The 25,828-nt window shown below is 42.4% G+C and overlaps 1 protein-coding gene across 1 annotated transcript in view; it reads left to right on the top strand.

Annotated features, from left to right (window-relative positions):
- Nucleotides 1-25,828, top strand: part of LOC144827679 (protocadherin-11 X-linked-like) — a 420,026-nt gene that overhangs the window by 365,531 nt on the left and 28,667 nt on the right. Inside the window, exon 3 of the mRNA XM_078685909.1 lies at nucleotides 4,901-7,387. Within this exon, the coding sequence (XP_078542035.1) occupies nucleotides 4,901-7,387 (2,487 nt within the window). The remainder of the gene's footprint in view (nucleotides 1-4,900; nucleotides 7,388-25,828) is intronic.

Genomic DNA, 25,828 nt, shown 5'->3' on the forward strand with positions numbered 1-25,828 from the left:
GCACATGCAGATCTGCTCTATAACTTACTAACACTCACCCTGAAAGGTATCTAATTGATGGCTGCCTAGTTTCACAGGTTTATGTATTATGTACTACTCAGTGCATGTTTTTCCTTACAATTCCGTGACTTGTAGTCCTCTTTATGAATGGTATAAAAAAGTCCTAGAGTTCAAAGAGAAATATTCTTTTTGAGCAGCACATCATGTATGAACCTGGTAAACTTTGCAGAGCTTCAACTACATTGTTAAGTATAGTTTTAAAGGTTAGCAAGCTTTTTTCCTCCCAACTAGAGTATGCAGTAAAACAGCAATGTGCTATATACAGTTCCTTGGGCAAAATATTGGGAATCCACTTCTCACACAGCGTCTGGACCTCAGACAAAAGTCACATACTCACACACCCAGAAACGGTCTTTTTTACCCATTAATAAATATATTAAAAAACTCACACTACTGCTCATAGATTGTCTCATAAACTTACAATACTTTTCTAAATATCATATGTTTATCGCTGGGATGCCTCCAGGTAACCATGCGCTTTATAAATCTGGTTACATTACATTACATAACATTACATTACATTATCAACATCACATACACATGAACCTTTTCAATCAATTTTTTTCAAAGTTTAATCTAATTCATATACCTGAAAATTGAGTCTGTTGGACAAATAGTTTTTTATGTGCTCTTAATACATAATTTCAATACTCTCAGTAAATGTGAAAACTAAGCATAAAAATGGCACACCACTCTCATACAAAGCAAATATTATTGGAAACCTTTTCAACTTTGAACTCTCAGACACTGTGGAAGGCAACAAACAAAAACATGCCTTTCATATTTTAGTTTTGTTACTTCTGATTGGTTAGTATGTGTTGAAACTTGTATGCACTATTGGGGGCTATTAGTGCATTCAATCAGAATGGCTCCTCTCTGTGTAAATTTGCAATGAATTCACAAATAATTTACAGGAGTCCTTAAACATATGTAGCCAGGTAGTTTTAGCTCTTTAATACTACACTATACTTTATAATAACGCATTCACTAGGAAAAGAAACCCATATTCTACAAAAATTACTCTTCACACCACTAATTAAAAAAACAAAACAGGTGATAGTCTCATTAAGAGTCTTCCCTCAACACTCTATTAGCTGTGTCTCCATGGCAACCCACTAGAACTAAAAGGTCACAAGTTCACAGCATATTCTAGAAGGCCCATACTAGTTGCATAATGTTCTTTGGCAGGTGTGGTTGACGATACAGAATTGACAGTATATCCAAGTTTGCATTACATTTTTTAAATCTTGAACAGAGCCAATAACATTACTGTCATGTCTTTTGAAGACACTACCCAATATTATTAACCTACTTGTTTTACACCATTCAATCAACTTTGTTTTTAAACCAGGAACCGACCTCCAGTTTAACTGCCTTTTTTTTTTTAAACTGTCTCATTTAGCTATAGCCTTCTTTTGTCTGCTACCCCTACTTGACTTGGAAATGGTTAGAGTGTAGATTGTGGGTCATAGCTATGTATTTTAAGCTAGAGAGCATGCTAGAAATAGTGTCATTGACATGGACTTGAGTTTGGCTAATATGGGCATTAGTTTGATTGGCCAGAGAGGGTTAAAGTAGCATCAATTGCTGCCTTTGGTTAAAAGAATTGTGGATTGCCAACCCAACACAAAAGCAGACATTCAATGGACACCAGCAAATCAAAATTTGTAGCTATATATGTGATTCCGTGCGTCACATTGGGTACATCACTATTTAAATTACTCTATAGGTGGGTGTATGAGACTCTGAGTGTATCTGTGAGTGAGTGCATGAGTGTTTCGGTTGGTCTGTCAGTGGATTAATAAGTGTCTGAGTGGCTCTGTCAGAGGGTGTGTGAGTGGGTCTATAAATGTGTGTGCGAGTGTCTAAATGAGTCTGTTAATGGGTGCATGAGTATCTGAATGGGTCTGTGAGTGAATGAATACGTCTCTCAGTGTATTACTGAGTGGGTGCATGAGTGTCTGGGTGGATCTGTGAGTGGATTCATGAGTCTGTGAGTGGATCTGTAAGTGGGTGCATGAGTGTCTGGATCTCTGATGGCTGAGTGAGTCTTTGAATCTGCATGTGTGTCTGAGAGGATCTGTGAGTGGATGCATGAGTTACTGAGTATGTCAGTGAGTACATGAGTGTCTCTGTGGGTTTGGCAGTGAGAGTGTGAGTACCTCACTGGGTGTGTGAGAGTCTGAATGGGTCTATGAGTGGCTGCATAAGTCTCTCAATGGGTCTCTTAGTGGGTGCTTCACTGTCTGAGTGGGTCTCGGATTCAGTGCATGAGTGTCTGAGGGAATCATTGAGTGGATGCATGAGTCTCTGAGCATGTCAGTGAGGACATGAGTGTTTCACTGGGTGTGTGAGTGGGTGCATGAGAGTCTGCATGGATCTGTGAGTGGGAGTATGACTCCTGAGTGGGTTTGTGAGTGGAAGTGAAAGTGTCTGAGTGCATCTGTGAGTGGTTGCATGATTGTCTGAGTGGGTAATGGGTGTGTTTAAGTGTCTTACTGGGTCTGTGAGTGGGTGTGAGAGTGTCTGATTGCATCTATGAGTGAGTGCATGAGTGTCTTAGTTGGCCTGTCAGTGGGTGTGTAAGTGTCCGACTGGGTCCATGAGTGAGTCAGAGTGAGTTTGTGAGTGGGTGCATGAATGTCTGAGTGGGTCTGTGAGTGGGTGCATGAGTGTTTGAGTGGGTCTGTGATTGGGTTCATCAGTGTTCCAGTGAGTCTGTGAGTGGGTGCATCAATGTCCCAGTGGGTCTGTGAGTGTGTGTGAGTCCCTTAGCAGGTCTCCAAGTGGGTACACAAGTGTCTGAGTGAGTCTGTAAGTCAGTGTGTGAGTCTATGAGTGCATCTGTGAATGAGTGCATGACTGTCTGAGTGGATCTACTAGTGGATGTGAGAGCATCTGTGTTTGTCTGTGAGTGGTTGCATTAGTTTCCGAGTGGGTCTGCTAGTGGGTGTTTGAGTGTCTGACTGGGTCCATGAATGAATGTAAGAGTCTGAGAGAGCACTGAGTGGGTCTGTGAATGGGTGTGTGAGTTTCTGAGTAGGTCTCTAATTGGGTGTGTAAGTGTCTGAGTTGGTCTATGAGTGGGTGTATGAGTGTCTGAGTGGGTGTGTGAGAGGGTCCATGAGTAGGTCACTAAGTGGGTACATAAGTATCTGAGTGGGTTTGTGAGTGGGTGTGTGAGTGAGATTGTGAGTGGGTGTGTGAGTGTCTGAAAGAGACTGAGGGTGGGTGTGTGAATCTATATGTTTGTACTTTTTTTTGTGATTTTCGCAAATTTGTTCAACATTACACATGGGGGCCACACTGAGAGTTGCGGCAAATTAGTGAATCTTGCATGTGATGCAGAAAAACACTTTCTTCAATATTTTCTGCCCATACAGTGTGTCCCCGAAACTATCCTATAACCTATCCATGGTGTCAGGGTACATCCAACCTGAACCCTTATTCCAGTTTCTGCCATATATGTGTAGCCCATGGGACTGTGCAGATAAACTAAAATGGAGGCCTCAACTTTCTGCTCAGGTTGCAGCCAGCCAACCACAGTATTCCTTTTGGCACACTTATTCATGAATCATCACAAAATAGTTGCGGATTAGTCCCAATTGTAGATATACAAATTAAGATTTCATTGAATTTCTCAACAACTATGAAACAGATCTACACTATATAACACAAACGTGATCTGTGAAACAAAATCTACCTTTCTGTTAAATTTGGTGTAATAACATCCAGTGGTTTGGGCTGCAGGCATGTCTAAAGACTCTATGGAAATTAACATGGGAAACACACTTTTTGACCCCCCTTTTTTCTGCACCTGCTTGACAGATCAGCCCAAAACTTTGCATGCTCAACAAGGATTACGGGCATGCTTTTTTTGGAAAGGGTTGTAAAGATTTGCAAAATGGCACAAAAAATATAGGGAAGTCAGGAAACGCTTTTCCTATGGAAACATGGTCTTAACTATAGCTCCCTACCTGCGACTGTCAGTAGGCAAAATATATTTATATATATATATATATATATATATATATATATAATGTTCAACGTATTTCTCAATAAGGATAGAGAAACTGTGTGATTGGGATATAAACCCAGTATTTCTGTTTGTGTTGTATTTCTGGGCCCAAAACAAAACTTTATCAAAGGGCTTTGTCAGAATCTATGTTGAATTTAAATAGTGTAAATTCTATAAAGATTGTTTTCCTCTAGTGCTAGTCCTCATTCCGCTATCACCCTTATTTTCAATGTAAATTTTTCCTTATACACCTTCCTGATGATTCTTCCAGAATAGGTGCTATCAACATTGAGTAACGTGTTCAGTGATGTAATTAATGGTGTACACTTTTATGTGGTATATGATGCTTTACATGATGTCACCAATGTTTTTGTTTGTGATGCTACGTGTGATGTTATGTTTAATCTAATAAAAATGTACTTGGAGAGTTAAACTGTATTACTCCCTAAATTTGCCATTCAATATGTTCCTATATATCAAGGTTTCAACCATAATTAAAAGCAAGAATGTAAACAAAATGTACATTAGATCTTTCCAGAAAAGGACAAAAGGGAACATTCAAGGATAAACCAGTATTTATTCATGTTTTTATGTAATCATTAAAAAAAAGAATCTCTGCTATAATGAAAATGATTGTTTACGTATAATTGTCAAAGAATAAACTGATTGTATGTCTTTGTGGACATGTACATGTCTTCAACCCTGTTCTGTTAACACGCCTTTGATAACATATGTTTCATGGATTTACTGATTTTTGACTATATTAACATTTTTTTTTCTTAATAAGTCAGTGGTAACATGTTTATTTATATCTTCTCCTAGGGTCAAACTGCCTTTGGACTTGACATAATTGAAACACCAGAGGGAGACAGGTGGCCACAACTTATCGTCCAGCAAACTCTGGACAGGGAGCAAAAGGACACTTATGTTATGAAGATTAAAGTTGAAGATGGTGGCAATCCTGCAAAATCCAGTACCGCTATTCTGCAAATATCTGTTACTGATGTGAATGATAATCGCCCTGTGTTTAAGGAAAATGAAGTCGAAGTTAGTGTGCCTGAAAATGCTCCTGTGGGCACTTCTGTCATCCAGCTTCATGCCACAGATGCTGATTTGGGATCAAATGCACAGATTCACTTCTACTTCGGCAATCAAATGTCTAATCTTACCAGGAAGCTATTTGCTATTGACAATAATACCGGCCTCATTACTATCAAAGAACCACTGGATCGAGAGGAATCTCATTTTCACAAGCTAACAGTCTTGGCTAGTGATGGTAGCACAACACCATCAAGAGCAACGGTGATTATCAATATTATTGATATCAACGATAATGTTCCATCAATAGATATTAGGTACATCATCACCCCTGTAAATGGGACTGTGCTACTTTCAGAAAAGGCCCCACTCAATACAAAAATTGCACTCATCACAGTGATTGATAAGGATGCCGACATGAATGGGAAGGTTACTTGCTACACAGATCATGATGTCCCTTTTCGACTGAAGCCAGTATTTCACAATCAGTTTTTGTTGGAAACTGCAGCCCCTCTTGACTACGAGATAACTCGGGAATACGCCATTAAAATAGTTGCTTCTGATTCAGGGAAACCTCCACTAAATCAGTCTGCAATGCTTCTCATTAAAATCAAGGACGAGAATGATAATACGCCAGTATTCACCTTACCTGTGATTGGACTTTCCTTTTTCGAGAACAATGCACCTGGTACTGAGTTAACTAAGATTAGTGCCACAGATGCCGACAGTGGTCGCAACGCTGAGATAAGCTACACTCTTGGATCCAATGCTCCACCAATATTTAACCTGGATCGACGAACAGGGATTTTGACAGCAGTGCGGAAACTAGATAGAGAAAAGGTGGACAGGTTTTCATTCACAGTAATTGCAAAAGACAATGGCATCCCTTCCTTACAGACAAATACAACAGTAACATTATCAGTGCTTGACCAGAACGACAACAGTCCTGCCTTCACCCACAATGAGTACAATTTCTATGTTCCAGAAAATCTACCTATGTATGGCACAGTGGGGCTCATCACAGTGACAGATGCTGATCTTGGAGATAATGCTGTGGTCACCCTCTCAATTGTGAATAGCAAAGATAATTTCTTAATAGATCCCCTCACAGGTGTTATAAGGCCGAATATATCCTTTGACAGAGAGCAACAAGGATCTTACACTTTCCAGGTGAAGGCTGTCGATAAAGGAAACCCACAACGCTCCTCAACTGCTAAAGTGACAATCAACGTAGTAGATGTAAATGACAACAGGCCTGTCTTTGTGAAACCATCTACAAACTTCTCTTATGACTTAGTAAAAACATCCACCAGCCCAGGTTCTGTGGTGACAAAAGTCTTTGCAGTGGATAATGACACCGGAATGAATGCAGAACTTCACTACAGCATAGTAGGTGGAAATTCTAGAGGCTTATTTAGTATTGACCAACTAACAGGCAACATCAGTTTAAAAGAGAAAGTGCTTGCAGCAGATCATGGTTTGCACAGGTTAGTGATAAAGGTCAATGACTTAGGACAGCCCGAGTCACTGTACACAATAGCTTTAGTGCATTTATTTGTGAATGAGACTGTTACCAATGGTTCCTATGTCCTCGAACTAGTTCGGAGAAATATGGAAACACCGGTTGGCCAGAATGTTGGGGATGGAGAATTCACTCCACAGACCAATGACTATGTCAAATTCATTATAGCAATCATTGCCGGAACAATGACAGTAATCCTGGTAATCTTTGTCACTGCTCTTGTGCGTTGCCGCCAAACTCCTAGACATAAAGTCGTTCAGAAAAGCAAACAAAGTGGGGAATGGGTTTCACAAAACCAGGAAAATAGGCAGATCAAGAAAAAGAAGAAGAAGAAGAAGCGCTCTCCTAAAAGCCTTCTCCTTAACTTCGTGACAATTGAAGAATCTAAGCCTGATGACCCTGCTCATGAGCATATCAACGGCACATTGGATATACCCGTGGAGCTTGAAGAACAGACTATGGGAAAATACAACTGGGGTACCACCCCAAGCACCTTTAAACCTGATAGCCCAGATTTGGCAAAGCACTACAAGTCTGCATCTCCGCAGCCTTCATTCCAGATAAAAGCTGAGACACCAGTCCCACCTAAAAAGCACCATGTCATCCAGGAACTTCCTTTGGATAATACATTCGTGGTGGGGTGTGACTCACTCTCCAAGTGCTCCTCAAGCAGCTCGGACCCTTATAGTGTTTCCGAATGCAACTGCCAAGGGGGATTCAAGACGACAGGCCCTATCCACACCAGACAGGTAATTCCAAATGTATGCTTTTGTTCCTAGATCACCCTCTTTCCGTCCTACAGACGGGTCTCTCACTCTCTGTATCAGATACTCTTGCTGTACTTCTGTTTATCTTATCTATTCTCTCATGCATGTGTATTCCACTAGTGATCTCTGCATGCCATTTTGCTATAATTCTACATGTTTATTCTTGCTTGGTGTTCTGAGGTACGAAGTGTTGATCAGTCATTAGGCTAAATACGGTGAGAATTCGACTATGTGGTTTTTGGCTGTATGGCTATATTAAGGGGCGAGTGTGTCTCTAGATGGCAGCATGGCACCTTCTGCTTCAAGCACAATATCTTGCTGTGCTGATGTGTGAAAACATAATTTCTAACCGTATTGTACATTCAGCAAATTACATGTGGTCTTGCCCATGTGCAAAGCCTTACAGCTGTGCACAATTTGATGTGTTCCACAGAGCCAATGTAGCATCGCGTGCAACATCTCTTTGAACAGCGCTATAGACCAGGATATATGAAAAGAAACGAAAGTTTGAAAGACAAGGAGCAAACCGATGCCTTTCATGCCAGTTGGATTTGTTTACTTATGCAGTCTTTGATAGTGTATTAGCCTTTTTCGTACATGCGTTGCTACCTGTTTATTCCAAAACTCCTTAGCTCCCGGGTTTTTCGAACATATGCACTGCAGTTCGGCGATTGTTTGACACTATCACACGGAAGAAAGGCTTAGCAGTAAGGCTTACGTGGAAAGAATCAATGTTTTATAAAAGCACTGATTTTGCTAAATGTACAGAATAGTGAAGAATGCCAAGATGAGTGAAACTCAGTTGTTTTTAAATCGTTGTTGGGCCAGGGCTGTACGTACTTTCATGATATGCTGTTACATTGGAGACACAGCATAGGCCATCCACACACACAGCTGCATACAGGCGCGGGGATGTCCTGGAAGTTGTGAGGGCCGGACTGGCTACCGGGCAGTTTGCAATGCTGCTGAGTTGGGAGTTAATTTCGTTGATGGGGACCTGCGTGCACTAAACGAAATTCGTTTTGTTTTCATTATTTCGAAGTACACGCAGGTCTCCATGTACGAAATCAGCCCCCACTGCAGTGAAATCTTCCAGCAGCTCGGCAGCATTCCAAACTGCCGGTAGCCAATCCGGCCCATGTGTCCTGTGTCAGCGTCCACAGTGACGCCATTTTGAAAGGTAGGAGTGTAAGCGCATATTAGATTCGCCCTCCATGAAGTGTTAATTTTAGATGCAAACATTAGATTCAGTCTGAAAACTTCACCGCTTATTCTGACTTTCATATTGTTCGTCCAGTTTCAGCAAAAACGTTGGTGACCAGTTACTTGTGCGGTATTAAATAAAATCCCTCTCTGCTAATAATTACATTAACTGTCCGCTTTACAGACATTAAGTTGTTGTATCGTACAATAATGCACACTTTGACGAAACAACTCTATTTCTGTACATGGATTTCCTAGCATGCCTAGTAAAATATGAAATGCAAAATTATACACGAATTAACTGAACTATTTACATGTATGTGCTGTTTAGTGGACATTTTTATGGCTTGCAATCTTTTACATCAAAAATTGCCAGTGCAATCTTAAAAAAATACTTTAATCGACACAACAGAGCTGACACTGTTCGGCCTTGGAAATATCCTGATAATGACATTGGTAGTGCTTAATAAGTTTCAAATTCCTCGTAGACAAAACTTCCTGTTGCTCCTATTGGTTGGTGTTATTAACCTGTCGTGAAATCCATAACCATTAAATAGCATAACATAAAAACATTTACCCTGGGGTAGATGATGATACATTAAGCTTTGGCTGAGTTGTGTAAATATTTGTCTGAGCTGCTGTTTTCCCTTGGTGCATGCATACGCAAATCAGATAATCCCACAATACCACATGGTACGTTATTTATTGGCTGTGATACCGAACATCTATTATGAGTTGGTGGGGAATACCATGCACATTTTACAGTTAATACTGTATGGTTTTCCCCAATAAAATTTCAGAAGGTTTGACCTGCCAAAATGTAATGAAGGAGTAGGTATTTAATGCATTCAACAATTATCGGATGCTAATGCCTATCAGCCCATAAATCCGGGCCCGGCATAAACAGGAGATTATGCACTGGTTAGACTATACCGCCCAACTAATAATTACAGGGCATGACTGATAGTCAAGAATAAGAGCCTGATTTGGAGTTTGGTGGAGAAACGCAATCCTTTAATTACTGAAGGAAACCAAAAATATCTAGTTACCACACTGAAGAAAGTCTACCCAAATGAATACATAGCATAATTTCTGCCTGTTTATGAAATATCATTTTAACACAGTGAAGGCCGTGGATCTTTTGTCTTTTAAAAAAAAAAACAAGCATTCACACTTGATTAAGATGTGTATCTCAAGGATGTATGACGTTTCAACGCATGTTTTTACCAAGCATGCCTTTACAACGCAGGTTTTACAACGCAAGTCGTTACAACGACTTGCGTTGGGGGGCGCTCAGGGCCGGACTGGCTACCGGGCAGTTATGTGTGCTGCCGAGCAGGGGGATGCTTTCGTTGATGGGGACCTGTGTGTGCAAAACGAAATTCGTTTTGCTTTTTTTTTTCAAAGCGCACGCAGGTCCCCATCAACGAAATACACCCATACCACGGAGAAATCATCCCCCTGCTCGGCAGCACACACGACTGCCCGGTAGCCAGTCCGGCCCTGGGGGCGCTGGATAGTGAATAGTTTAATTTACTATTCCAACTCCAGTCCCCGTGGATAGTAGGGAAGGTGTTGGATAGTAAATTAAACTATTCCCTATCCTAGAGCGCCCCCCAGCGCAATGCGCTGTAATAACTTGCATTGTTAAAGTTGCGTCGTAATGGTAGTGCGTTTTAAAAGTTACGTTGTAAAGGATGTTCCCCGTATCTCAAAGGTAGGAAATGGACAAGGAGGCAAATGCATGATTCAATCTTCTCCTTCGTCAGAGGGCTTGGAGCAACCTAAATCCTACGGTGCCACAGGGCTGTCGGTACAGAATTTCACAGACCATGAATGGTGATATAAATCACGATTAAAACCATCCCAATTTCGGAACATTTCCTCTAAATATTCACTCATTAGAGCTTATACAAATATATATGGATTAATACTCGCCTTCCCAGCACTAGTATTCTTTGCATTGTTAAAGATTGAGAGAACCAATTAAAAGCCACAATGGCTTTTAGTCATATTGCCAGCAATGTCATTTTACTCATGCAATGTGACACCTTAAACTCCCATTTGTTAATTTTTAATATTTACAGGTGTGCCTGTCTTTATATTCACATCTCTTAATGGCCTAGATCATACACTGTAGCGCACTTTTTGAAATATGCTTATATAATAAATCAATTAGAAAACAAATTCACACTTTTGAGATAGTTCTCAAAGCAGCATGAATCGTGTGTCAAGAAGACAGCTGAATTAGAGGAGAAATTCACTGAAAAGTGGTCAGTTTTCACTAGAAGTGACTGCTCTACAGCTTCTGGAGACACAAATGGTATCTCACCTGTATTGTACTTGCTTAAGAATGATGTACGAATGGCAACAAAAGGATTCGTCTTGGTGAATTAGATATGGTGATAAATTCTCAGAAGGAACTAGAACATTCATTCTGTTTTTTAAGTCATTAAAACCACAATTTTACATTTCATGGACTCCCCATGTTGTCTGTGTGTATGCTGATTTTCAGACAACAGCATTCAGAAACTAACCTTGCCACAATTAGAATGTTGTTAGAGCTGTCTACTTACAGATAATCAATTGTTAGATGGGTTGCATTACTGCTTTTCTTTTAAAGAAAATACTTTTTAAAATGGACGAAGAGCGGATTTGTTAATTTTTTTTTATTTTTCTCCCAACGTGAGGGCCTCATACTTGGTGGGGCCAAGCTTGCTTGGTCCTATTGGTTTTCCAGCTGCGCTGCTATGTCACTCTTTTATTTGAAGATTTAACTCTGGTCTGGCTGTTGCACTCTTGCTTCTCCCATGGACTCTTTCTTGGCCCAGGGCCTTTCGCTCCGCAGTTTGTTATCTGGGAGGGCCCCGCTCTTTAAAATGCATCTGTTTACCGGGTTTGCGGGGAAGGGGCTGTCCTGATGGGTCGAACTTGAGCTGATATCTTAATGTATAGCCAAGCCTATGATGCCTTCCCGCTACTTACACTGCGACATGCATGCATCTTCTATTTGCTTGTATTCAATAAACAGACATTAAATACAAATATTTATTTTTGAAACCTTTGTTTTTATTTTGACTCTTTCATGTTTAGTAACAATTTAATTTAGTGTGGGCCAATGCAGCTTGCTCTGCTTTCTCTGTTTTTTCTTTTGTATTGAATCATTAATACATCTTTAGATATTTTCTAATTTATCATTGGTATATTGTCAGCTTACTTTGTATACTTATTATTACAATTGTTTCTAAAAATAGAGATGCAAGTTGAATGAAGGTTCAGAACTATGAGTCAACCGAAAAGATACAATTTTTACACAAACTAAGCTTCTCATATGATTTAGCATACAGGACAGTATGAAATAATATCCATTATAAAGAGGCTGCAGAATGTGATCATGCAGGTTGGTACTTCAGGTACTATAAGTCAGTACTGTATGCTCTAGATATTGCACCAGCTAACATCCCTTACCCATAGCCTTTGAAAGAGTGGGTTGGAATATGTGACTAAAAATCCTATCAGTAACCAACTGCCTCTATTCAAAGCAGCATAACGTAAGAGAAGTATCTCCCAGCACATGTATCGGGCAAATGGTATTTGTAATACTAATAATAATTTAGCTTCAGAAAAAGACATATACCTGAAAGGTTTTTAGCCATCAATGAATCATTGTCAACACTTAAGTGTATCTATTTTGGGATTAGCCTGGTCGTCAGGCTCCTTTGAATGCCATATGAATATCCTGAAAAACGCAGAGCAGAAGACAGAGTTCCACATGGTTTGCTCTAGGCACAAACAGCATAACCACACTGACTTCTTTACTTTATTGAAGATATCAATATCTGACTACGGCCGATAAAAGCAGAGAAAGACTTGGGCTGTAATGTTTATATTTAACAGAAAAGAGGTGTCCTTTTCAAAGTTTGCCCTTTGTGTTTTGCAAAAGTTCTTACATTGTCTACAAGGTGCATTTTTATCAGTGTAAACATGCTTTAGGCAGTATGAGATAACAGTCAGATGTGATGTGAATAATACATAGAAGTTTAATGAGGTAGTTAGTGATGCAAAGAATGAAAATGGAACTGTAAATAAGACAAGAGAATAAATAAAGCGTGGACAATAGTACCAAGCTCACTGGACAGAAACAGGTATGTTACAGAGTAATACATTTACTGTAGCCGAAACTAATGACTTCCCTGTTCTGTTGGTGGGCGGACAGGCCGCTCCACCTTTATGTTCAAATTCATTACCAAATATTTTTAAAGGAAGTAGGAGCCTATAAAAAGAGAGACAATGGAAATTTCAAACAATTTGCTGTCAACAAACACATAATCTAACTTCAACAGTATGCGTGGAGGTAGTAAAACTCATCCAGTCCCCAGTGGCCACCATAGATTCATTATGTTTAATGAGGCAATTTGAAAAAGATATTTGTGTTTTCGATATAGAAAACAATAGCATACGGCCAAATGAAGATATCCAATTCAAATACAGTAGTCAACAACTTCACACAAATAAATAGAGAAAGCATATAAACTCACAACTCCCTACACAGATAAATAGTTGTGTCTAGTGCGGCAACTCTTATGCCTGTCTCAAAGTGATAAGCAGTGAAGAGGAAATAATGAACTGTCTGACTGGAAAACAAACTGATCACAATGTCATCATCATGATGCCTATCACAGAACATTGAGTGAAGACATTATAAACAAATTCAGGAAATGTGCTAATCCTAAAAACATATATAGTAAACGCATATTTCATGTAAAAGGATTTAGAGATTAGACAATCTTTGTGTTGCAAGGAATCCTTTTTTCATTAGTGGTATTTCAAGTGCGGTATTAAATTATATCCCACTTATACCATGCTAGAACGAGGGAAAAGACCTTCAAAAGCTGGCATAGCCCAACAAGTATTTTCCTGAGAGACTCAGGGGGTGTACAACACATTGTGCCTCAGAAGCCTGAGTGCCTTTCAGAGCGACTGCTAGCACGTGCCCGCAGCAGGTGTGGGGAAGGGGAGTGGCAGTTATCCCTTGATTCTTGTTGGGATTTGCCAAACAAATGTTATTTATTTGACAGAGCTGAGGGAGACAGCAGCTAAAGAGTATTGTTCCCCTCTCTCTGAGGTTTCAGTTGCATCAAGAGCAACAGGAAAATGTAAGGGAAGAGGCTTACTGGGTCCTCCCCTCTAAGGGCTCTATTCTCTCATTCCTGTGCACATTTCACATACCTATGGAGAGGCAGCTGTGGAAAAGAGTCACATATTGTGTACTGACCACTCGAAGTTGACAACAGAGAGGTTTGCCAGTGTTTATAGCTCTCTGCTTCTCCATTGTCATTAAAGGAGCGTTCAACATCCAAAAATTCTAATGCGTTTTCAAACCTGAAAGAACATAACGTGAAAATAGAAAGTATTGTAATTTTTACCTCTAAAGGGTCAAGTAATGCCCTATAGCCCTGAAATTGTCAACTGATTGATGGTCAATGCTTGAGCCTGAATGTACCAATATCAAATGGAATAAATATGTGAAAACACAACGCTAAGTGTTGTCTACTCGCCTGTCTTAAATAATTTCCTCTATAATGCAGCAAGTACACTGTGTATCAAAGTTAATTAAAAATGGGTTGAGGAATATTAATAGGCAATTCACAGTTTTGCCTACTACCAGGAATAATATTGTCATATTTTGCTGTGCCTTTCTAATAATTTCATTGCCCCCTATATCTTATATGTTGGTAAATATCCCACACTGAAGCGGTAACTGGCATAGGCAAGCGTATACAGTTGCTTTTATTTTTTTACCTCCCACTGCTATATAAAGAATCCTTGATCATATAATATAATATTCACGACTGCACCCAAAGGCATCATATGCAGCGTACCAAAAGGATCATACCTCAGCATCACCTTGTTCAACATCTACATGATCCCTCTCGCAGACGTCATCAAATCCCATGGACTCAACATAATCTCCTACGCAGATGACTCCAAACTGATCCTCTCACTCAATGAGGACCCCTCCAACACCTAAACCAACTTCTGCAATGCCATTACCAACGTAGCCAAATGGATGAGAGACAGCTGCCTCAAACTCAACTCCAACAAAACTGAAATACCGATCTTTGGAAAGAATTCCTCCACATGAGAGCATAGCTGATGGCCTTCAGAACTCAGACCTACACTCACATCAACCGACAATCCATACAACCTTGGCATCATCCTCAACAGCCAACTGACCATGAAACAACAATTCAACATAGTTGCCTACTGCTGCTTCCACACACTCTGCTTGCCCTGCAGAATCTTCAGATGGATCCAAACCAACACAATAAAGATCGTCACTCAGGCCCTTCCTGCCAACTGCCTAGACTACGGCAACGCCCTCTACGCTGGTATCTTCACTTAACTCTCAAAAGACTCCAGACCATACAGAACACTGCAGCCAGACTGAGGTTGGACCTCCTCAGATAAACCCACATCATCCCCAGCCTGAGAGACCATCACTGGCTCCCCATTCAGAAGAGCTGTCAGTTCAAAATCCTGAAGCATGCCTACAAAGCCCTCCATGACTTAGGACCTACCTACATCAACAATCAACGGAGCTTTCACCAACCGTCTAGACACTTGCGCTGATCTTCATTTTATTTTTTTGTTTTATTTTAGAAGTTTTCTATAGCGCTGACAAGATGCAAAGGTATCAGAGCGCTTTACAGTAGGAGCATAGTATATAATCAACAGAAACATGACAAGTGAACGATATACAATAAACGAGTGTCATAGTAGAGAGTGGCATACTTGTCATGTAGAATTTCTTTGGTTTCAAGGTTCTTAGGGGTCACATATCTCTATGGTTGCTGTCTGTCCCGTGTTGTCCACAACCAAGGGAACGGGTAAGGAATAGGGATTTGAATTGACTTTTGAATTCCATAAAGGAGGATATGGTTCTGATGTGCGGAGGGATGGAATTCCAAATTTTGGGGATTTTCCAGTGAAAGAGCAGTCCGCTGTTCTTTTCCTTCTAGTTCCTTCTAGTTTTTGGTGGGATGAGTAGGAAGGAGTTAGAGCTTCTCAGATTTCTGGCTTGACCTGCCTTTTTGAGTTTTTTTTCCAGGTGCTCGGGTTTGCCTGTATGGAGGGCTTTGTGGGTTAGGCAGGCCGTTCTGAAGTTACTTCTCATTTCTACTGGAAACCATTTGAGTTCTTTAAGTGCAGGGGAGATATGATTAGATTTTTTGATGCCGGTGATCATTCTGGCTGCCGCATGTAATGTTGTTTGGATCGGTGCCAGATGTGATTTAGGAATTCCTGTAAGGACTGCGTTCCCATAGTCCAATCTTGACAGTACCAGTGATTGTGTGGCCAGTTTGAGATCCTTTGCAGGAATATAGGGTTTGATTTTGTTCAGAAGTTGAAGGTTAAGGAATGCACTTTTGGCCGAGTTCTTTAATGTGTTTCATCATGTTCAGTTTTGGGTCTAAGGTGATGCCTAGCGATTTGACTGAGTCTGCTAGAGTAAGATTCCCTTTGACCGCATGAATAGCCTTTAACCATTCAGAGATTTGTGGGTTATCCTCCTTTTTCGAGATGAGGAGTGTCCCGGTCTTGTCTGGATTTAATTTCAGGTGATTTCTTTCAAGACATCGTTTAGTCTTTGGATGTCTTTGAGAGAGGTAGTTTCCAGAAAGATCTGCGTATTGTCCGTGTAGAGGTGAAAGCGGATGTTGGCTTTTCTGAGTAGTTTGGATAGAGGTTCCATGTAGATGTTAAAGAGATGTGGAGAGAGCACCGATCCTTGGGGGACGCCCTTGTTAACTTGCTACGTTTCGGAGGTGAAGTTTTTGATTTTGATTTTTTGTGTGCGATTGTGTATGAAGGAGGAAAACCACTTGAGAACTACCTCGCCGAGACCAGCTCTTTCTTGAAGAGCCCAGATGAGGAGTTTGTGGTCCACCGTATCAAATGCTGCCGAGAGGTCAAGGAGAATGAGAAGGCAGCATTTGTCAGAGTCTAGAGTTCCACGGATATCATCCATGATGTTCAGAATCGCAGTTTCTGTGCTGCAACTTTTTTTAAAACCAGACTGGTGGGGGTCCAATAGGTTGATGTTGTCCAGGTGCCGTGTTTGTTGATGAAGTACACATCGTTCGAGTGTTTTTGATAGCAAGGGGAGGTTTGATAAAGGTCTGAAATTGTTCAAATCCGTAGCACCTAGACCGGGTTTTTTCAGCAGGGGGGTGACTTGCCCCATTTAAAGGCAATCTGGAACATTTTTTAAGGAGATGTTTATGATTTTGCCCCAAAGCGGTGCAAAAGCGTGTTTAATTTTTTTGATTAGAAGGGGAGGAATGGGATCTGAGATATCCGCTGATGGTTTGGAGGTGGAGATCAACGAGATTATCTCAGTTTCTTGAACGGGGCGAAAGCTTAGCCAGGGGGTGGGCGAAGAGCCAGGAGAGAGAGCATGAGATACAGCCGTGATACTCTTTATGGAGTGTGAATTGTTGAAGGCTAATGATAGTTCGATTTTTGTGATCTTGTCGTTGAAGTGGGTGAAGTTGTCGCAGAGTTCTTTGGATGCCTGTACGGATGAGGCCACTGGCTTGGAGGTTTGTTGTCTGATGATGCTATAGAACTCCTTCGGTCTATTTGTGGCACTGTCCAGTGCCTCACGGAAGAAGCTGGATTTCTTGTTTTTGATGTGGTTATTGTACTTCCTACGGGCTGATTTCAGTTGATCGCGAAGGATGGCGGTCGGGTTGTTTCGCCATTCTTTGGCCCTTAAGTTTCTCCTTTCTGAGTTGAGGTCAGAGTTGAACCATGTTCTGGATGGAATGGTTCTGCTCCTCTTTAGCCTAAGTGGAGCTAATTTGTCAAGTAAGGACACTAGCTCGGAAATGTACCGGTCAGTGAGGTCACTGGTGGAGAGGTGGACTTTGTTGTCCGGAAGAAGTGAGCTTATCTGATATTCTAGGATATCCAGGGGCTCTTGAGAAAGGTTTCTCATCCATTTGGGAGGGTCTTGTGGGGGTTGTTGGGAGAGAGTGGGGTGATTGATATGAAATAGTATCATGTGGTGATCAGACCAGTCGACAGTAAGTATGTGGTTGACCGTGATTGAGTTCTTTTGCTCAATGATGGCATCCAGTGTGGCTCCCTTGTAATGTGTCTCCTCTGTACAGATTGTTATCACATAGGAGACTGGATAGCGATTGGATTAGAGGATTGTTTGTCTCATTCCACCGTAGATTCAGATCACCGAGAATTAAATTAATATAATCACGAGTGCCCCTTGCGCTATCAGATCGGATAATTGTTCTCCAAATGTGGCGTTTCTACCTGGGGGGTGATAGAGCAGGTGACACAGTAGGGAGCCGCTATCTTTGGTCTTGATGATGGAGGAGAGACATTCAAATGAATCGTAATCGAAAGAGGTGGTTTCCGAGATGACCAAACTATCTTTGTGGATAATAGCAACACCTCCTCCTCGCTGATCTATCCTGTCTTTGGTGATCAGGGAGAAACCAGGTGGTACCAACATGTCTAGGCAAGGGGGAGATATATTATTCAGCCAGGTCTCCGTGAGGAACGCAATGTCAATGTCTTGTGAGAAGATAGCCTCTGCTAGTTCCGTTGCGTGAAGTGAAGCCGATCTGCAGTTGATCAGTAAGAAGTTGGTGAAAAGCTCTTGATTGCTGGCGGTTCTTTCTTTGGTCGCCCTAGGTATGGCAGTGAGGACAGGCCGTCTCAAGGGTTTTGTGCAGGGAAGGTCTTTCCGGAGGCCTGTGATCACTTGGAGTTTGGATTTAGGAGAGTACGAGGAGGGAGTGTGGTATGAGGAGGCTAGCATGGCTGCTTCGTTGTCTGACATAGGTGCTTCTGTTCTAATAGGCCTTGAAGTCAGGTGATTTATATCAGACAAAGTACTGATCTTGGTCCTAGGGGAGGGGACTCCAGTTTTTGAGGCTTCTTGTGAGCATGATTTCAAGACCCTGGTGGGGGGACTTTGCTGCTGGATATCAGGGGTTTCTGTGGGCCCGGGAGGGCTGGTTGCGTTGGAGGTGTGGGGAGTCCCAGGAGGGGATTTCAGGGGTCTGCGGGCTTTACCTAGGTTAGCGAGGATTTCGGTTAAGCCCAGGGAGATTACATCTATCTGGCTTTCAAGAGCCGCGAGACGCTGCGCCAAGGAGTCATGGGAAGAGTTGGGGGTATCTGGGGCATCATCTTGCGTGGTGTGGATCAGGTTGAGGGATTGAAGTCTTTTATTGGTGGAGCATGGCGGGTGGTCCTTTACCGAGATCGAAGGAGAGGTCTGAGGAAAGGGATGGGTAGGGACAGGGGAGGGCTTTGAGTGTCTGAGAGCTGGGATGCAGCTAGTGGGGAGAGTGGTCTCTATTGGCGAATTACGACTGTGAGTTTGCTGAGGAGGGATCCAGTAAGGGGGTGAGGTAGAGCTTTCCATAAGGAGTTGGGGGATAAGTTTGGTAGGGGAAGTGTGATGGGTGGGTGGGGGCAGTGAAGGTGTGACTGGAGTTTCCTGTTGTGGCTGGTTGGCTGTAGGTGTGAATTGGGAAATGGTGGGCCCCGGCGTGTGAAGGGGAGCGTAGCGGGCCGTAGCAGTACCGGGAGGGTGGAAGAGAGAAACATAGGCTTCGGCGTTAGCTGTGTTTGTAGGCGGGATAGGGATTGAGGCGGGGTGCGGTAAGGATGGGAGGAAAGATCTTAATGCTGGAAATAGGGAGTCGAAAGCTTCAAGGTTTTCATTTTTTGCCTGAATAAGGACTGGCCATTCATGTAGATGGTCAAGGATGTGGTCCCTCTTCTGGCAGTACGGAGTATGGAGGTAAGTTTGCAACTGTGGGAAGTGGATGTGGTTTTGGCGATACAAAGTTGCGTTCTAATCATGGAGATCCAGTCTTCCGGTCTCTCAGTGTGGAATATAAGGTCCATCTTAGCCCTTAGACCTTTGGAAGCTGAGTGGTAGATGTCTGTGAATAGGGTTTCTTTGTGTTGATGGATAAGTTTCTGTTTGAAAATGCGTCTCATTTTTGTAGAGAGGGGGGGAGATGATGGTGAATGAGTTCCAGCTGTGGGGCTTGAGGTGAGCTGGTAGGGCTTGCATGGGAGGGGATGGCGAGTCACATGTGAGAGAAGGGTGCCTGTGCAGGGGGGGAACGGGGTGAGTTGGTCGAGATGGATGTGGGGAGGGAGAATGTGTTAATGTGAGCAGAGGGTGCCTGTGTGGGGGGGGCGGGGTGAGTCGATCGAGATGGATATGGGAAGGGTGAATGTGTTAAAATGACCCGTTGGGGGTTGGGGGTTGATCGGGCCTGTTGATAGGTGTAGCTCGTACTCAGGCCGGATCCGGGCCTAGGAGTGGTCGTAGCTCCTGGTAGGCTTAGTGATCTACTTCCCGGGATCTTCTTAGGCAGGGTGTGGGATCTATTCGGATGGTAGTCTGCGGCTCGATGTGAGCTAGGGGCTGCAGCTGCAGCAGCGGCCGCTGCTACATCACTGCCAAGACCTGGAACAACCTTCCCCTCAAGCTCTGTAAAGCCTCCTCACTGGCAGACTTCAGAAAGTGACTCTTCGATTGAGAAACAACACCCAGATACCCCTAGGGGTGACAGTGTTGCACTCTGCAAAAGCGGTTTGTTTGATTAAAATAGGTTTTAACCAAACCTTATACAATTTAGATGTATGTGTGCTACAGCACAACAACATAGAGTAATCATTATAATGCTTGATATTAAAAAAGAATTGTGCTTCTCCTTTTAGGAAAAAGCGATAAAGGGCCTTATCACTCAAAATTGTTTAAAAAAAACAAAGAAGAATTGCTCAAAACCATTAGCTGACATTTCCAGCATTCCCCTAAAATTCTGCAAATCGCTTAAATTATTTGAATGTACACACACACACCCAATATAAGCTAGTTGTACCCACCCACTGAATATAGCATTTGAGGGTGGAGTACTTTTTTTCAGATTATGTGTAAATCCACATATAGAATTGAGGGGCATATTACCAACAACTAGCGATATTTATCGCTAAATGCGCTTAGCAACTTTTTTTTATCGCTGCCTATCGCTGGATATTTTAGCGGAGAAAACATGCTATTAGCAACGTTTTTCTCCATAGCGCTAAAATTTCTAGCGATAGCGGCGTAATGCGAGAATATCGCTGAGAACACAGCGATATTCTCGCATTAGCGACGAAATGCTCTTAACCACGTTATCCACCTCTCATTGGGTAACATGGCTAAGAACTGGTCAGAGCAGGCGTTAGTTTTTGGCGATAGCGGGAATATTTCCATCGCTACGCCAGCCTTGTGAATAGGCGATAGCGACGTTATCAACTGCTTTCAGTCGCTAACGGGTTGGGTACGCCCACTTTGCATGTCATTAGCGATAAATATCGCTGACATGCAAAGCCGGCCCCAAACCGCTCGCTATCGCCTTCAAGCTGTCGCTTACTGCTGTTAGCGACAGCTTGATAATAGGGCGATAGAATTTTCACCGCTTAGCGGCCAAAAACGACCGCTAAACCGGCGAAAAGTGCCTATCGCCCCCCTTGGTAATATGCCCCAAAATTGTTTCAATTTCATTTCAAATTTCTTCATAGAACCGTGGCCAAAAATGAATTAATTATATGTTGCATCTCAGTGGTACTTTGTGAAAAAGGTTGCTTTTGATGACCCTAAACATCCCTCAATACTTTTAATTGGCTAAACAGTCAAATTTATCAAGGAACTATTTTCTCAAAGCAAAAAGTGTCATTTATTAAATCTTCCTTGAAAATTTACTGGTGTAAAATATACATGCATAGTTGTTATTATGTGCACAGTTTATATGTAATGTTGCTCTTTCTCAGTATCTTGTGACACTACCCATTAAACTTGGTCATACTGATGCTAAAATGAACCTGGGGCACTTTGAAAAATTATAAACCTGGAATATGGTCAATAGCAAAATTATGAGCTAACATGGCTTTGGAAAAGGTATCATGGTTAATTCCAGATTGCAATTACAAATATGCAATGATGTTATGGCCACTGGGCAGTGCCAGTACTGTAACCATTGAGGCCCCCCGTCTGTCTATGGCCCAGTGTCAGTATATCAATGCTTTCCCTAAAATTCCGTGAGTAGGCATAGAATTAACCCCAAATATTCAAGAAAATGTTAATTGTTTATTCTGACATCAGTCCTCAAATATTTGATGAAAGTGTTTTTGAGAGCATTGCTGTACTGCAACAAGGACTGAGGGGCATGGACAGATATTGAGCTTAAACAAATGGAATACAGGATTAAAGCACCCTCGTTATTTAGCCTCCTCTATTTATACTTTGTTTTTCCCTTCTTATTTCAAGTGAATGGCAAGTGCAAGACTGTGGAAATGTATACCCTGAATGTGGAAAATCAACCTAGGGTCATATTACTGACAGGGCGTAATTTCTGAGTTTGCGGGATGAGCTGCCCTTATGTTGCTGTGAACTTGAGCTGCCCTGGGTGCAGCACATTCAAGGGAAATATGGAGCATCTGTTTACATGTTACTCCCTGTTTCACTGTGCAGCCGTCAACCCACATGCACTTATAAGAGCAGAGAGAGAGATCCCCTGTAAGGGGGCAGTAAGTAACTGCACCCACTTGAAGGGGGTGTCTGGCGAGTCTATGGGACCCCTTTTCACTGCTCCATCTTTTTGTCGTGCACTATCAGTTGGCCACAAGACAGCTTCTTTTCCTTTACACCGCCTCCATAATACAGTGTGGGCGCAGAAGTAAAGAGGTTAATTCATTTGCATGGACAACGCTTCCATGTAAATAAAGGAACGCCCTCTCTTGAAAGTGGTGGCACATGTGTTCCAGAGCTATCAGTTTTACTGAAAGAGCCGCACAAGCGTCAGAGTCCCCTTCTGTACTACCAAAGTGCCCTGGGGGAACACCAAGCATGTGAAAAGGACCATTGTGCCCCAAGGGCACTTTGTGTAATATAGTCCCTGCTGCTCTGTATTGCCTCATCCTCAGCCTCAGCCTGAAGGATTATTTGTTTATTGTGTGTCTAGAAAATTATATTTGTGGGGATTCATTTTATACACTAAAGTGCAGTTGTAATGGGGTATGAAAATACATTTCTCCTTTAATCTCTTGGAGAAGTGTTATCAATGGAGCACAGGAAGCACATTCTCGAACAGAGCACTGTTTGTCCTGGACTGAATGCCTTCAGCTTAACTTTGTATTATGGAAGAGGCTGATGTGACATGTCTGTAGTTCTGAATGCTAGAGCAAATATCCTCTGTCAGTAAATACACTGAAAAGGAACATCCCTCATTTTCAAGAAAGCTTTATCAGTTATTTGACCAAGTTTCTCATTAAGGAATGTGCAGAGGTAGAAAAGGGACCTTTGTGCAAAGACACAAATGGTTCCCTACCCAGGAGGGATTTCTCCCATATATATACACAATGTGTGGGGTGCAGTGGGAGGGGCATTGACACTCTCTCAGTGGAGTACCGTGGGACAGAGTCTGACAAAGGACTGGAGCTGAGCTGTCTGATGTGTGCCTGATGCACTTCCCTAGCCATTGATGGGATGCCTGACGGCCCCCAAATAGATTGTGTTTAGACATGGACAATCACTTTGGCCATGGGAATGCTAGTTAAAGTCTGTCTGCTATACTCGGGGAACATGAACTACAACTGAGGTTTTTTTCTCCTAGACCCATTTTCCAGAGACAATTTCCATAATGAATTTTCAAGAGATGGTTTGGCTATTATGCAGGTTTTGTCCAGTCTGGAAGATATGCTGCTGCATCATTGTGTCTCAGTAATTGAGAATATCAATTATGAGAATGAATATGCTGTCTTCGCTACACTTAGGGGTCCATTATGATGACGTGCGGACTTAGTCCGCCCGCCATCACATCGGGACCCGGGGCCGCCCGCCATAAGGGCGGGGGTCCCGATCAGGGCATTAGGATGCGCCCGCCACAGAGGCAGGCGCATCCTGTATGGGTGCAATTGCGGCGGGCGGAGCAGAAATCTCCGGCCGCTGCCATGTGAAAAGTGCACGTTTTGCTTTTCAAAGTGCAACATGACAGGCACCGAGGCGTGCCTGTCATGTTGCACTTTGAAATGCGGGAGGGTACCATAGGTACCCCCCATGTGCAACCCCCCAAGCCACGGACTCCCAGGGGGCCCGCAACGGGCCCCCGCAGGGAGTTTCCGCATGCCTTTCTGTGGCGGCATTGCCGCCACGGAAATGCATAGTGAAAAGCACATTGTAATATGGCGGGCGGTGTCTACAAGACACCGCCACCATGTTACAGGTTTTCCGCCCCGGCCGCTAGGCGACCGGGGCGGAAAACAGGCAGGCGGTGTTTCGCACCTCCACGGTCCCCTCCACCATCCTAATATGGCGGAGGGGAATTGTGCTGATGATGTCGGGCGGATTTCCTCCGCCAGGCTGGCGGTAGCCACCGCCAACCTGGCAGTGGAAATCCGCCCGACATCATAATGGACCCCTTACTGTTAATGAAGACAAAGTGCAGCTGCTTGGCAACACCATCCTACTTTACAGTGTGTTGTCCCCCAGTAAACACAATGGTTAGCTAACCTGGTATTGAACATGTGTTAGTTTGAATCAAAATGATCATTCTGTCTCTGGTTGGTAACTTGCAAGTCACACAATATCTTTTGCAAAATGATCTCATACACATGTGATTTGAGGTCATTGTGTCATGCTCGATGTAAAGATATTGATTAGCGTAGCCAACATTTAATCCAGCCTTCATTAAACTAATAACTCAAGAATTCCACAAAGGAAAAGTACCCAGGCATATGAGATATTACATATCAAATGTCTAAAAAGAGTTTCATGCTTTTAAGGAGACATGGTCAGGCACTGCTGAAAAGCAATATCTGTAGATGATTGGAATTGTTTGATTCTCTTTATTGATCTTAAGGATTGCAACTGTCTTTACTGCTGAAGTTCCAATTCTACAGATGCTGTCTTGCTTATTTGTTTTCAGGCCTATTCCTTCAGTTTGCATGCCTTGTTTTTGTTTAACTTACTATTTTTACTATCAAAAGTTTGAAACAATTGCATATGTTATGTGTCTCACCGTTGTTTACCTTAAGTCTCACCTATGTGAGAAAGAGGAGCATAAGAAAGGTGAAATGTGTGAGAAGGAGTATGGCTTTCATGTGCTATCACTGAAAACAATAAGCATGTTAGTATTTTAGAGGTTTTACAGAATTTTCCTGTTTTCGCGAACTATAGTAACATGCTTCTGACCAGCCACAGCTGTTCATTAAGGAGAGATGGCTCCACTATCCTCCATTTTCCAAGCATGATGAGTAAGTCTCAATTATGGTCAGTCTGACATACACTCATAGTTTTAGGTTCAGCCAGGCAATTTAAATGTGGTAATTTGCATATGCTTGGCTGCCTGAGCCCTGAGGGTGTGACCTCCTACTTCTGGCAAAGTCATGTGAGAGCCTCCCCCTCATGATGGGGAAGAGCATCACGGATAGACTCGGATCTGGGTGCCACAATATTAAGCCGTGAAGTGTCCAGGCTTGACTCTGTATCTGTGATGCTTCATCACAGAAGAGGGGTGTGTCAGTAACTCTCATTTACTCCATCCCACTCTGTGACTAGTTAGGGAAGGTCCCAATCTCATTGGTGCCCCCAGGAACAAGGTAAATCAATGAGAGAAGAGGGCAGATCTTCCCGCAGTCCCTTCTCCAAAAGCCTCCAGGAACTACAAGGCTTTTCTGCTTCTCCACCCAATGTTAATATCTTAGTCTGGTAACCGTTGGTTGAATGTTGAGTATGTGTGTATGTATGAATATATGTGTATTTGCATGTGCGTTCTGTGAATTGATTGGTGCATGGTTGAGAGCCTGTGTATGCATTTGTGAATAGATGGGTGGGTGTGAGTAAGTGTGAATGCGGATGAGTGGCTGTACGTGTTTGTGTTTGTAAGTGGATGGGTGGAAGTGAGTGTGAGACTGTGTGCCACTGCAAAGTCACATTATGGGCATTCACTGCCTTTGACAGCCATTTCACCATTCCATCAGTGTGGGAATTGCAGTTTTAGGCACCACCAGCAAACACCAAAACTCAGAAGTAATGAATATACGAAAGAAACTACACACAGTCATTTCTGTATGTAAATAGTAGAAATCGTGTGCAGAGCAGGGTGAGAGAGATTCACTGTTCATGGC

Source organism: Lissotriton helveticus, chromosome 4_1 (assembly GCF_964261635.1).
Source record: "Lissotriton helveticus chromosome 4_1, aLisHel1.1, whole genome shotgun sequence".
Classification (NCBI taxonomy): domain Eukaryota; kingdom Metazoa; phylum Chordata; class Amphibia; order Caudata; family Salamandridae; genus Lissotriton; species Lissotriton helveticus.